The 12064-nt window shown below is 37.7% G+C and overlaps 1 protein-coding gene and 1 gene segment (V, D, J or C); one reads left to right on the forward strand and one right to left on the reverse strand.

The window, feature by feature from the left end:
- Positions 1-3070, forward strand: part of LOC101954873 (T-cell receptor gamma chain C region C10.5-like) — a 37428-nt gene extending 34358 nt beyond the window's left edge. Inside the window, 3 exon segments of the C gene segment in view lie at positions 682-729; positions 1307-1342; positions 2505-3070. Coding sequence covers positions 682-729; positions 1307-1342; positions 2505-2647 — 227 coding nt within the window.
- Stard3nl (STARD3 N-terminal like) overlaps positions 3067-12064 on the reverse strand; it is a 54342-nt gene continuing 45344 nt past the window's right edge. For 3 of the 4 annotated variants that reach the window (XM_040291848.2, XM_005319203.5, XM_040291849.2), the window contains 2 exons: positions 11338-11413; positions 9771-10267 (listed from right to left, as the gene is read on the reverse strand). In XM_040291848.2, coding sequence (XP_040147782.1) covers positions 11355-11413 — 59 coding nt within the window. In that variant the 3' untranslated portion in view covers positions 9771-10267; positions 11338-11354. Of the gene's footprint in view, positions 6642-9770; positions 10268-11337; positions 11414-12064 lie in introns of those variants that run through there. The other variant, XM_078039848.1, reaches the window with a different exon arrangement.

A 12064-nucleotide genomic window follows, 5' to 3' on the forward strand; every position in this document is an offset into this window, starting at 1 on the left:
GTGTGACTGAGGATTTAAACAAGATAATTCATGTGAAGCATTTAACACAGTGCTGGCAAACAGGGATCACTCAATGTATGTGAACTTTAATTAATATTGATATCCTCAAGCCTACAAACACCAAACCTTCAGGAAATTGTGTGCAAGAACCAGGAATATTAGGGATATGCATGATTTAGAAAAGTACTAAGCAGAGGAAATTTCTCTAAATGAGACTCCTTCAAATGTGCATGGTTCTGTCATTGACTCTAAGATTGGACAGATTCATTTTAGGTGTAACATCATATTAGGAGTGTGAGCAGAAACCTGAAAAGCAGCTAATTCTGTTTATTTCCCCACTGACGTATTTGTGCCTACTTGTGAGGAGCTGTGAGTAAAGAGGAAAATCAGACAGTCTTGGATATTACAATCCAGTTATGATAAAAAAGGAAAAAAGATTCTTTTATGAATTTCAATATCTTTGTGTGCAGAAAAATATTATATGAGTGATAGCTGCTCAATTATCTGGAATCAGACTATTTTTGGAACTGTGGGACTCAGTTTTAATGATTATGTCTTCTATGCTTCCAGAGATGAGTGTATATTTATTTATGTGCATATAAATATGTGTATGTGTATACATACATAAACTTTCAAATAATAGACAAGAATACTTGATTCATTCTTGCTCTTTTCTTCTAGCTGTCACCACTATTAATGCCAGAAAAGCTGATCTGAAATGTGAAAATGGTAGGTTTTAGCATGTTTGCCTTCGTATCTTGTTATACAATATTCCTCCTCTTGAGCATCTTACTTTTTGAACTTCCCTCGTGTAAGTTAGAGAAATCAGAATGATTATATGTGTCAGAATAGACCAAGTGACATTTTAATTAATCCATCATTTCCTAGGAGTCATGATAGATAAATGCAGCTCTCACCTTAGGTTTGTTCAGAAAATTAGGAATGTAAAAATTCCTATCTTGTGTCATTAGAAAGACTTGCACTGAAATGCTGAGTCTATGGTTAAAAAAAGAGAGAGAGAGAAAAAAAGAGAAAAGGATATGTGCTAAGAATAATTAAGATACCTGATGATTTTCTGCTAACTATTTATAATTAATTCCTCATTCATAAAATGGTTACCATCCATAATTGAACTCACTTATGTGTCACTGGAGATATAAACAGTGTAGAACATTTAGCAGTGCTTGGCACAGCGATGGTCGCTCATAGATATTAAGTTTTGGTTGACTCTCTCTCCAGTGTTGATAATGGACATTGGATAACTGGACATGGATAATTGACTTCTACTTGCTCTTATTTCTTCTAGTTGTCAATACTACTGAATCTGAAGCTTATTCAAAAGGTAAAATCATAATTTTTAGTGTGTGTTTTCCTTTATCTCATGCTATAGCTTTTCCCACTCCTGATCATTCTAACTTTTGAACTTCCTTCATTTAATGTAGAAAAATCAGAATGGCTGGATTTTGCAGAAAAGACTGGGTATTTATTTAATCTATCGCTTCCTAGGCATTATACTATCATAGTAAACAATGTGTTTTCATATGAGACAACTATAAATGAGAACATGCAGTGGTATGTGCTGAACTATTTTAGCAGACTTCATTCATTCATGTTTTTTTCTCCTAGAAATTAGGGAAAGCATGGTAGACAGCGACTTTTAGATTTTTTAATTATCAATTGATTTTTAGTATTTTGTTAGTCATTAATAACATGAACTGGGATTTATGAAGTCCAGTTCATACAGAAGGCCATAGGATGTGTTCAGCATGTATTCCCTTGATTAATCCTCATAAAATTCCAATAATGTGGTACATATTTTTCTATCATTTTACAGATGAGGGCAATAAATTAAGTCCCTTGCACATGCCACACAGCTATATCAAGTGTTCAACTCATGCCATCAAATAGTGTTCATACCCTTATACACTTCCCCATTCTTCCTCTAAGAGTCACAAAGCAAGAAATTCCAAAGTCAAGACTCTGAGACGCCATGGACATATATGTTTGGGTGGGAAGATGCATGGGCTTTGGAGTACCACAGACTAGACTCTATTCCCATTTTGTATAGGCTACTATACAGATTAAATAAGACTAAAATTTTACGTGTAAATTAATTCTTAACATACTCTGTGTCATTTGATTAATGGTTAATGAATATTATATATTATTTGTACTTAGAGACAGGTTGGGGCAAAGAAATTCTAACATCTAGTTATCACACATACTTTTGTTCCCCATAGACACATCCATTAAACATGGATTCTTTTAAATATTAGGAAGGTTCTAAGTAAGTAAGGCAAATATTGGTAATCAACTTGACTTACAATCTGAACCTTGCTCTTGGTGGTTTGGGTGGGAGTGGTAGATGTTGACCTTTGGGGTTTGGTGGGGGTGGTGTCAATTCAGTGTAGGTCACCAAAAATAAACATCTGTGGAAACTTCCCCCATGAAGGGTTCTATCATGTCAAAAGAACAAGTGAAACTAATTACCTGACTTCTCTTAGATACACTGAGGCTGCAGCTCACAAACACCTCTGTCTACTGGACCTACCTCCTCTTACTCCTCAAGAGTGTGGTCTACTTGGCCTTCGTCACCTTCAGTCTGCTAAGAAAAACAACTGTCGGTAGAAATGGGAAGAGTACCTAACAAATGGTGGCACAACGGAGTTGTGTTGTGTTCTTGGTTTATTGTCCTGAAGAGTGTCTGCCGAGGACCTGGCTAGGTTTGCTTGCTGGGTTACAGCTCCTTGGGTTCTCACTAATATAATTCTGTCACTATTGCAGTAAGGGTTTCTCTAACTAGTGGGCAAATGGAGCAACTGCACTCTGTAACAACAAGTAGCACTTAGTGGCACCTAGTCCCTGTGTTTCTAGTCCCCATCAGCCCCTCCAGCCAGCCCAAATCATCTCAACCTTCGTGGGGCCAATGGACAGCTTTTAGACACAACCCTTAGTGCCCTTTAACCAGAGACCACCTTAAAGCCTTCCATTCCACACATCCTGAAATTGCCTTCTTTGCTACTTGAATTCTGTTCTTTATTTTTCATAATAAACACAACAGTCTACTTTGGGCCATGTGGACTTTAATTTGATGGAAATAAATTGAAAATTCAAAGTGACAAGCAGCATGACAACTGAATCATGACTTCAAGCCATGGTTATTAACGAGGATCCAACACCAATTTTCACTTCTATCCCTGAGATGGGAATTTTAGGGCTTTCCTAGGGGCACTGGCTCCAACAGGAGTCAGAACCAAATGGAGAGTCACATTACTGCTCTTTTAAAGGTAACAGATTGACATTCATTTTGTTTAAGACATCCCCATGAAAATAGGAAAACATGACTTGCACTATGTGTGTCCAGCTCTGTACCAGCATTTCACAAGCACTGTTTCCTGGTCCTCACAATACCAATGTAAATATTGCACTAAACCCCAAGAGGCAGTGAGACAGAGGAGTTGAGGATATGGATGAAGGACCCAGATAGCTTGGGTTTCAATCCTGGGTCTGGAATTTAGTGTCTGGGTGACCTCAGAGACTTGCAATCTCTGTGCCATAATTTCTTCCTATAAAAGGAAGTTAGAAAATCCTGTGTCATAGAATTGTATGGGTCACATGAGTTAGTAATGCTTGGTTCAGGCAAGTCATCCATAGCATTTGTATGTGTTGAACTCCAGAAATAGTTAATAACACATTTATATACCAGCAAAGCACCAAGGATGATCTGTTCTCAATTTTCTACAGAGGATGGGTGGAATAGAGCAGGGACTTAGCTACTACTGTGCACCAGGCAATCCATGAATCCTGTAAGAGTCCTTCAATGTAGGCACAATTATGGCCTACAGTCTATAAAGTCACTAGTTTTTTAAGTAATAGTATTGATTTAAAGTCAGGTCCAGTGGAACCTATTTTGTGTGTGTGTATAATTGCCCCAATATCATGTCTTCCTTTTATCCACTATCAATTTGGAGAAACAAAACAAAATTAAACACATGCATTGCGGCTTTACTAAAGGCATCCTACAGTGAGTCAGAGAATTTTCTTAAAGGTTTGTGAGTACATCTGTTTTCTCTTCATATACATACGAATTTCCAATTTGTCTTTCCTCTTTAGATAAAATTGTGACCTACTCTGTAATCACCATAATTTGTCCGCTAGCCATAGATAGAAGCTCTGCCTTCCTTTTTTGAGACTGTGTGTCCTCTTGTTGGGAAGTAGGCTGAGCTTCATGTACAAGAGGACCCTTAATGGTTCTCTCTGGACATGGATAGTATTGTGATATTCTAGCTCCTTCAGTAGAATTACTGGGCCCTAATGTCCTCACAATCACCTTGAGGAACATTCTAAGGAATCAAAGAAGAAGGTAGGTTATGCAACCTTCTTGGTCCAATCTTTTCCCCCACAGCACAACTGCCCCTTATAGAGAAGTCCCATGGCCTGATGGAAGGAATCCTGGACCAAAAATCACATTTCATAGCCAGTTAGAGCCCTGGCTGCTCAGTATGGCTCTAACTAGCTATACTATTTGCTCTTTTTATTTAAAATGACACATAAAACATATTTATGGAAATACATGATGGTTTAATGCATGTATACATTGTGTAAGTTCAAATAAGGATAAGCATATCTATCCCCTTGTACATGTATCATTTTTAGTCATAAAACCATTCAAAATCATTTTTCTTTACTCTGTGAAATATATAGCACATTATTATTATAGTTTATTCTCACACTATGTTTAATCCATCCTTAGAAGAATGTGTTAAGATTGAAGATTACAGTTTCAAATTCAGTGATTGACATCCCAATGAAGTAATAATACCAACTGCTTTATAATGCTTACTATGTACCAGGTGCTGGATTAACTACATGTCCCCTCATTTAATTCTCACAAACAGCCTAGGAGATATGTACAACTAACTGTTTTACACAAAGGGTAACTGAGGTGGCAATGGCTGAGGAACTTCCCATAGCTATAGAGGGAATAATCAAAAAGGCTGGCACTTGAAGTTAAGCAGCCTGGCTTCAGGAGCCCTGCCCTCAAGTTACCCTTTAGAAAATTCTGTATCCTCATTACCTTCCTGTATTTCCTCTCCAGGCTGCTGTGCTATTATTTTTATTAAAGGGCTAGAGGCCAACTGCCACGTAATTTTTCATGCTGAGAAGGCTTTTTACACACTGATCTCTCATCCACCAATAGGCCTTCTATGATTCAAGTCCATGGCACATAGCTGGATGAAATACAGACTAGAACAGCAGGTTGCATCCACAGGTGTTTGATGAAAACTTGAGGCAAAGGTTTATACAATTCCAAATGAAGACAGTCATGTCTCAATAGTCACTGTAGGGCTAGAGTAATCCATACATTTCCCAAGTATAAGAAAAAATGATGAATAAAAGTTCATATGTTCTTTTTTAATAATTAGTTTTTAGTTGTAGTGGACACAATAACTTTATTTTATTTATTTTTTTATGTGGTGCCAAGGATTGAACCCAGAACCTTGCACGTTAGGCAAGCCCCCTCTACCACTGAGTCACAACCCCAGCCCCTCATATGTTCTTAATTATTTTACAAAAGAGAAATTTTCCAGGCAACAATTCTCAAAACTTTAAGACTTGCCCCTGTGTTTTGTTTTGTTTTTTTTTTAACCAAGAAATAAACTCAGGGGCACTTAACCACTGAGCCACGTTCCTAGTCCTTTTGTATTTTTTATTTAGAGACAAGGCCTCACTGATTTGCTTAGCACCTCACTAAGTTGCTGAGGTTGGCTTTGAACTTGCAATCCTCCTGCATCAGCCTCCAGAGCCACTGGGATCACAGGCATGCGCCACTGCGCTTGGCCCCTGTTATGTATTCTCTTTGATGATCTGGAATTATTTTCTTCATAGACTTCATTATTTGAAGTCTTTTTGTCTAGAAAATGGGCCAAATTAACAATAGCTGAATTTCTCCATTCTGTTCCTCAAAGTCCTATATAATTGCCAACCAGAAAATTAGAGGACTAAGACATAAACTGATAAAAGGCAAGATGATACACAATTCACCTGAAAGGCTATAAACTCAACATTCTTATGAACCATGAACACTTACATAACTGAATGCATGATTTCCATCATCTTCTGTTAGGCTATTTGTTTGCTGTTTGATTTCTTTGAATTAATAGGAAATACCTACCATGTAGTGAGTATCAGGAATTTTGCAGGGAGGTCCACCTTCTCTCCAATGTCTCAACTGCACCACCATACAGACATTATGTCCATTTCACTACATCAAGCCAGATTTCAGAGACCCCAGGTTAATCACACAGTAACCCGAATATTAAATATGAGCAGAGATAACCCGTAAGCCACAGTATTAAATATTCCCGTGTTGAACACTGAATAAGCCCTAGAGTCCACATGATTCCAAGTCTTACTGGACATCTGTTGCTCTGTCCATTCTACCTATGGGTCTCTCTGTCTTCGTAGGAGCCCTTGAGAGTCACTGAGACATAGACCTTATCACAGGCCGGGTATAGGAACTTATAAACAATTGTTCGGTGATCCTAATGTACAGCCTGGGTTGAGACCAGCAAGTGACTTAAACAACTCCAGAACTCCAACATGGCTGTCGCAGATGCAAGCCACAAATGGTCATCATCCTAGAGAGAGCACAGCACCCATATAAGGAACATGATTCATCAGGAAATTGTTTACACTATTTGATTCATCAGTTATCAAAGGAAACAAAATATATATGCTAAAATTATACGCAAGGATGTTCCTTCAGTATAGCACTACATACACTAGCCTCAAATTAACACAAATGTCCAATAAGAAATTAATCAAGGACGTCAAATGACAGACAAATACACATCTTCACAAATGCAAATTCCTTTAAAGCAATGGAAAATAATCAGGATGTTAGATATTACAATATAATATTGTAATAGGATAAACTTACTGAAATCATTATATAATACATTCACATGGTTCAAACCCCCAAATATTTTACTTTAAATTCCTGTGAATAGGAATATATATAAACATATATATGGGTGTATATTCCCATTATGCTTTCCTACATATAGTATATATTATTCTGCACTTTTTCATTTATAAATTTGAGATCTCATTTTATGTATATATATTTAGAGAGCCAGAGGTATTTCCCTGGTGAACATAAATTACATAACATCAGTTTCCTCTTATAGGCCCTTGGTTTATTTATTGCTACTATGAATCACCAGTTTTATGTCCATCTGATTGTGTGCCCTGCCAACCTGCCCTCCACAGACAGCCCCACACGGCTTGCCTATCCCCATGTACATGAATTTGTGAGTATACTGTCAAACATCAGGACTTTGTTAACCTGATAGGTGAAAAATAGAATCTCACTGAGGTTTTAATTACTGTTTTCTTTCTCATTATGAGTGAAGATAAACATCTTTTCGTTTAACATGTATTTATGTAACTTTGCAAAGTTCTGGTCCTCTGATCATTTTTACTACTGAGTAATAATACTAAGAAATATGATACTTGTTTGCTCTGTGTGTCTGCATTTCTGTAGGAAATGATACAAATATTAAATGTACGGTAGGTGATTGAAAAATAGTGTATATTTTTCTATATTAATGAAACCTTTTAAAGTTAGAAAAGTTTAAAAGTTTGAATTTTAAAAATGTCTTATCTTTTTTAATATTGGAAATGTTTTGCTCATTTACAATCACCTTTATTTTCTGTGAGGCACATTCTTTGGAAAATAAGCAGAGATTCCTATTATGAAACAAAATAAGAGGAACCAGACTCAAAAAGATTTAGATCAATTCCTTGATGCACCTGCTTTGACCATGGCTCCTTCAGCCAAATACTCCTCCCCCTGTTCAGAGATTCGGAACCCTCCCTGCCCTGGGAAAGCAGACACAAAGGCAGGAATATTTGAGATCACTGAGAGCTTTGTGGGCTGACATAACTGGCTGGACACTAAGCAGCCGCCTCTGTGGTTTCCAACCTGAAACCCTTTCCTCCCCCATGCAGTCCTGAATTTGAACAGTACAGAAAGGGAGAGCTCTGGTGGTGGGGGACACAGAGTGGATGGGGGATGGGTGCTGGTGTGGCTGATGCAGTTTTTAGTTTCTGAGGTTTCTTTTGTTTCTATGCTCTGTCAAATGTGGTTGATTCAGGGAAAAGGCTTAAAGTCAAACCAACCCTACTTGTTTGTGTATCAAGAGGTGGCTGAGGTGTTGGAAGAGAAGTTGGGGGCAGTTAAACCACAACCAACTTTGCTCTGTTTCAGAAGTCTACAGCTAGTTGGAAGAGGTATCTAAGTTCACATGGTGAGACTAAGATGGGACCTGCTCTCCCTGCTGTGATCCAGGGACAAAGGAAGTGCCTCAGCTGCCCAAGCACTGGGAATCTGATGGCAGGATTTCTCAGACACTGCATCTTCTGTCCATTCTGTCACTGTCCTGAAGAATGGAGAAGAGGTCATATGCAGCCCCAGGGTAGCTCCCAACATTCCACCCAGTGTCTGTGCTTTTCCCAAGTACTTGATTTATGGATGCTGGTTGGTACCTTTCAGTTTACTTTCTTGGTGTAGAGAGTGACACAAGACCAGTGTACATGAAGCTGTTGGCAAAGATACACAAAGATGAGGGCAGTGGCAATATGCTTCAAGAACTCAGAGATACAGAACCATGGAGTTCAACTGTATAACTGAAAGTCATATGCTGAACAATGTGAAGCCCATTTACAAGGACAGGATGACTTCAGAGTCAACCTAAGCAAGGCTCAACAGAGGACATTAACCTGAAATGAAAAGGTGATTGAGGTCAGACAGAAGAGTGTTGTTCAGCAATGTGAACATAAAAAGAAAATGCTTCCACCCGCACCCTACCTACCAGAATGGCTCCCCAGGACCCTAGTTTCATCTGTCCACTCCCAAGGGGAAATATAACTATTTCTGAGATAATTGCTTTAAGCTCTCAGTCTGACTTCATGCCATATTGCAATTATTCCATCATTCTTCTTGTTCTATGCTCAAACCATATTATGAGTGAGAATTATTTTCCTAAAATGATTGGCAGCCTAGCACCCTACTTCCTCAAATGATCTCATTTGGGGAAGTACTCTTCCTGTAGATAAATTTAAATACCTGATGTCCTGCTTGGGCCTTATCTCTGGGTTTGGTATATATACAACTCCACTTCTGAGAAAGGAAACTGACACTGAGATAACTTTATTGAGTTCCTTATGTATCAGTCTCTAGAACAGACTCTGGGGACTTTCCTGGCTCTTCTCCACAATAAGAAGCTCCTTGTGGTCAGATGCCAGCCTTTGAGTCAACCTCCAATTCACACTGCTGAGATGTGACCCACACTTAGAACAAGCACCACAGCAGGGAGGCTTGGAGCTGCACAAATCATAAGGTTCCACCTAAATCAACATCATCACCATTATATACAATTTCTTGAATGGCACCATGAAGGATGGAAAACTAACAGGTATACTAACTCTCTAGGGGAATATTCATGTTTGAAAAATAACTCACGATATAATTTAGTTCATTTTAATTCAAAATAGCAAAAACACAAAGGAAAAATGATAACAATGGTTTCTTAGTCCTTTTATGGACACTTCAGAATTATATCTCAGAGAAAGATATAAATTTATAATAAAAATAATAAAATATATGGTACCATTTTACATGTATTCACAATCCCTCCTTGTCCTCTTTCTTTATTCCAACACTTTAGGGTAAAGACATTAGTAAACCAAGAAAATACAACTAATCATTTTGATATGCTGGATTTTATTACTTTTAAAAATTGTACAAAGAGCACATGTGCATGAGTTAAAAAAACACAAGGGAAATGTAGGGTGTTAATAAATGAAATACAAAAGAAATCTGAGACATGAAACAAACAAAAAATTTCATCCTATGAATTAAAATAAAAGGTATTTCACTTACTAGAAAGTGTTATTTCAACATATTAAGAAGTCTTTTGATTAGGATACAGCACACACACAACTTTCCTTCAATTATTCATTGACAAGTCAGACTCAGTCTCACTGAACAGAGGAATAATCATGACATGACCTGGCCAGCCAGAGGCAGGAGACTGAATGTGTGTGGATGTGGGAAAATGTCCGTGAGGTATCACCATAAATAAAAGTTTACTAGCTGTTCAACAAAGTCAGCAGTGGATGTCGCCATTTCAACTATCAATAGGGAGACCCCATCTCCATCTTCTTCCCTCGGATGACTTCAGTGAGGGTTTTCTTCACACTTAGGAAAAGAGTGAAGACAAACAGGTTGAGGTATGGTGTTAAGAGGCAAAATTCTGCACTGCCTCTTATCTTCCTAACAGGGTCTATATCGAAGACAAACTGTGATAAAGGCACATAAAGGACATGGCTGTGGCCATACCTGAAGTTATTTTAAAGCATTTCAGAAAATGTTCAACTATTCCACTATCCACGTATTTGCCTCCTCTTTACCCTGCTGTGTGGAGAGAAGCATCTGTTGTGTGTCAGGTGCCACCAATGCAAGCACTGGTCTCTTCCACCAGGAACCTGGCTGCCTCTGTTGCCCAGACTGCCTCTGTCTGTCTTTACAGGGACTCATATTCTGTCTACTACTTTTTCCTTTTGTGGTGAAATATTTAGGAGGAGGCGCTGATACAACTCACTTGCTATTTATTGGCCTTCTATTTGTGAGGCTGATTTTTTTTTTTTTTGAGGAGCTAAAAGGGTTTAACAATGCGTTCTGCCTCAGAGCTTTCAATTTCCAGCAGTTTTTATCTCAGAAGTCCAAAACTTTTGAGATATCCCACTGCCCAAGTCTGAGCTTGACACTCTCCTTCTAGCTATATGATTTTGGGGAAATTCCTCACCCACTGTTCCCTTACATCTGACACAATGGTAATAACAGTCCCTACATATCACAGGTTGCTCTCCTTGGAACACAAAAAAGTTAATGCTTGAAATTAAAACAATATTTGAAACAAAAAGACACTCTAAGTAAGGAGATGTGAATCTCTCCTTTTTCTTTGGAGATTTAGGACTCTGAGGTATTTTCCATTTTACAAATTTACCCCTATGCAGAAAACATTCAAAAATTTTACATAAGGAAATGTGATTACTGATTTCATGTAAATATAATGAATCTGGCTATATACTTGTACTCATATTCCCTCATATTCCCTCATATTCCCTGGAGTTTACTCATATTCCCTGAAGTTTATTCTGAATCCACTCAAAGAAAATGCATTTTGTGAACCACTCTGCTGAAAGTTTCATTTTGTTTGTTGCATTTTGTGAACCACTCTGCTGAAAGTTTCATTTTCAAACACTTACTTTTTATAAAGTTGAACTCAGAGTTCTAGAAGCGGTTTTTCACTGTCCTGTTTTTCCTCAGCTTCTTCTTCAGATCCTATTTGGTACAGAAGGAAAAAACTGTCTCATTCCATCAAAGAACAGTTTTATTGTAAAAAAGACAAATTCTTAAATGAAAGACTCATTTGTTTAACTCTAGAGAGATTTAGGTTAACAAACTGCTTTCTTTTATTTCTTCCAGAAGGAAAATGAAAATATAATTTATGACTTGCACTAAATTGGCAAAAACAGATTTCACTTATGTGCTAGTGAAATACTCATATGCCAAGAATTGTTATCAATTGCCATTGTTCTTCCACCTGTTTGCACACTACGCTGAGCTTTGGTACAAAAAATTTGATCACTGTACCAGGTGAGTGAGAGAACAGTGTGGGCTCCTGAGGATAAGGGAAGTGCGGCTGTCAGTGATCACTACTAGCTACCTGGTCAGAATCAATATCTCATGAGCCTCAATTACTCATACAATTGACCCAGTCATTCCACTCTGCAACTCTTTCTTTAGGATTGATCCTTGGAGAAATAATACTTACTATTCATTATGTGGATTTTTTTTCTGTAATAACTAGAAAACAAACCTAACTGGCTGAGAATGTCAGAATGGTTAAATAATTATATTTACATGAAATACCTTATATCCATGTAAAATTATGGTTCTTTATAGTTTATGACAACATGTAAAAAGTATGTG

Source organism: Ictidomys tridecemlineatus, chromosome 2 (genome assembly GCF_052094955.1).
Source record: "Ictidomys tridecemlineatus isolate mIctTri1 chromosome 2, mIctTri1.hap1, whole genome shotgun sequence".
Classification (NCBI taxonomy): Eukaryota; Metazoa; Chordata; class Mammalia; order Rodentia; family Sciuridae; genus Ictidomys; species Ictidomys tridecemlineatus.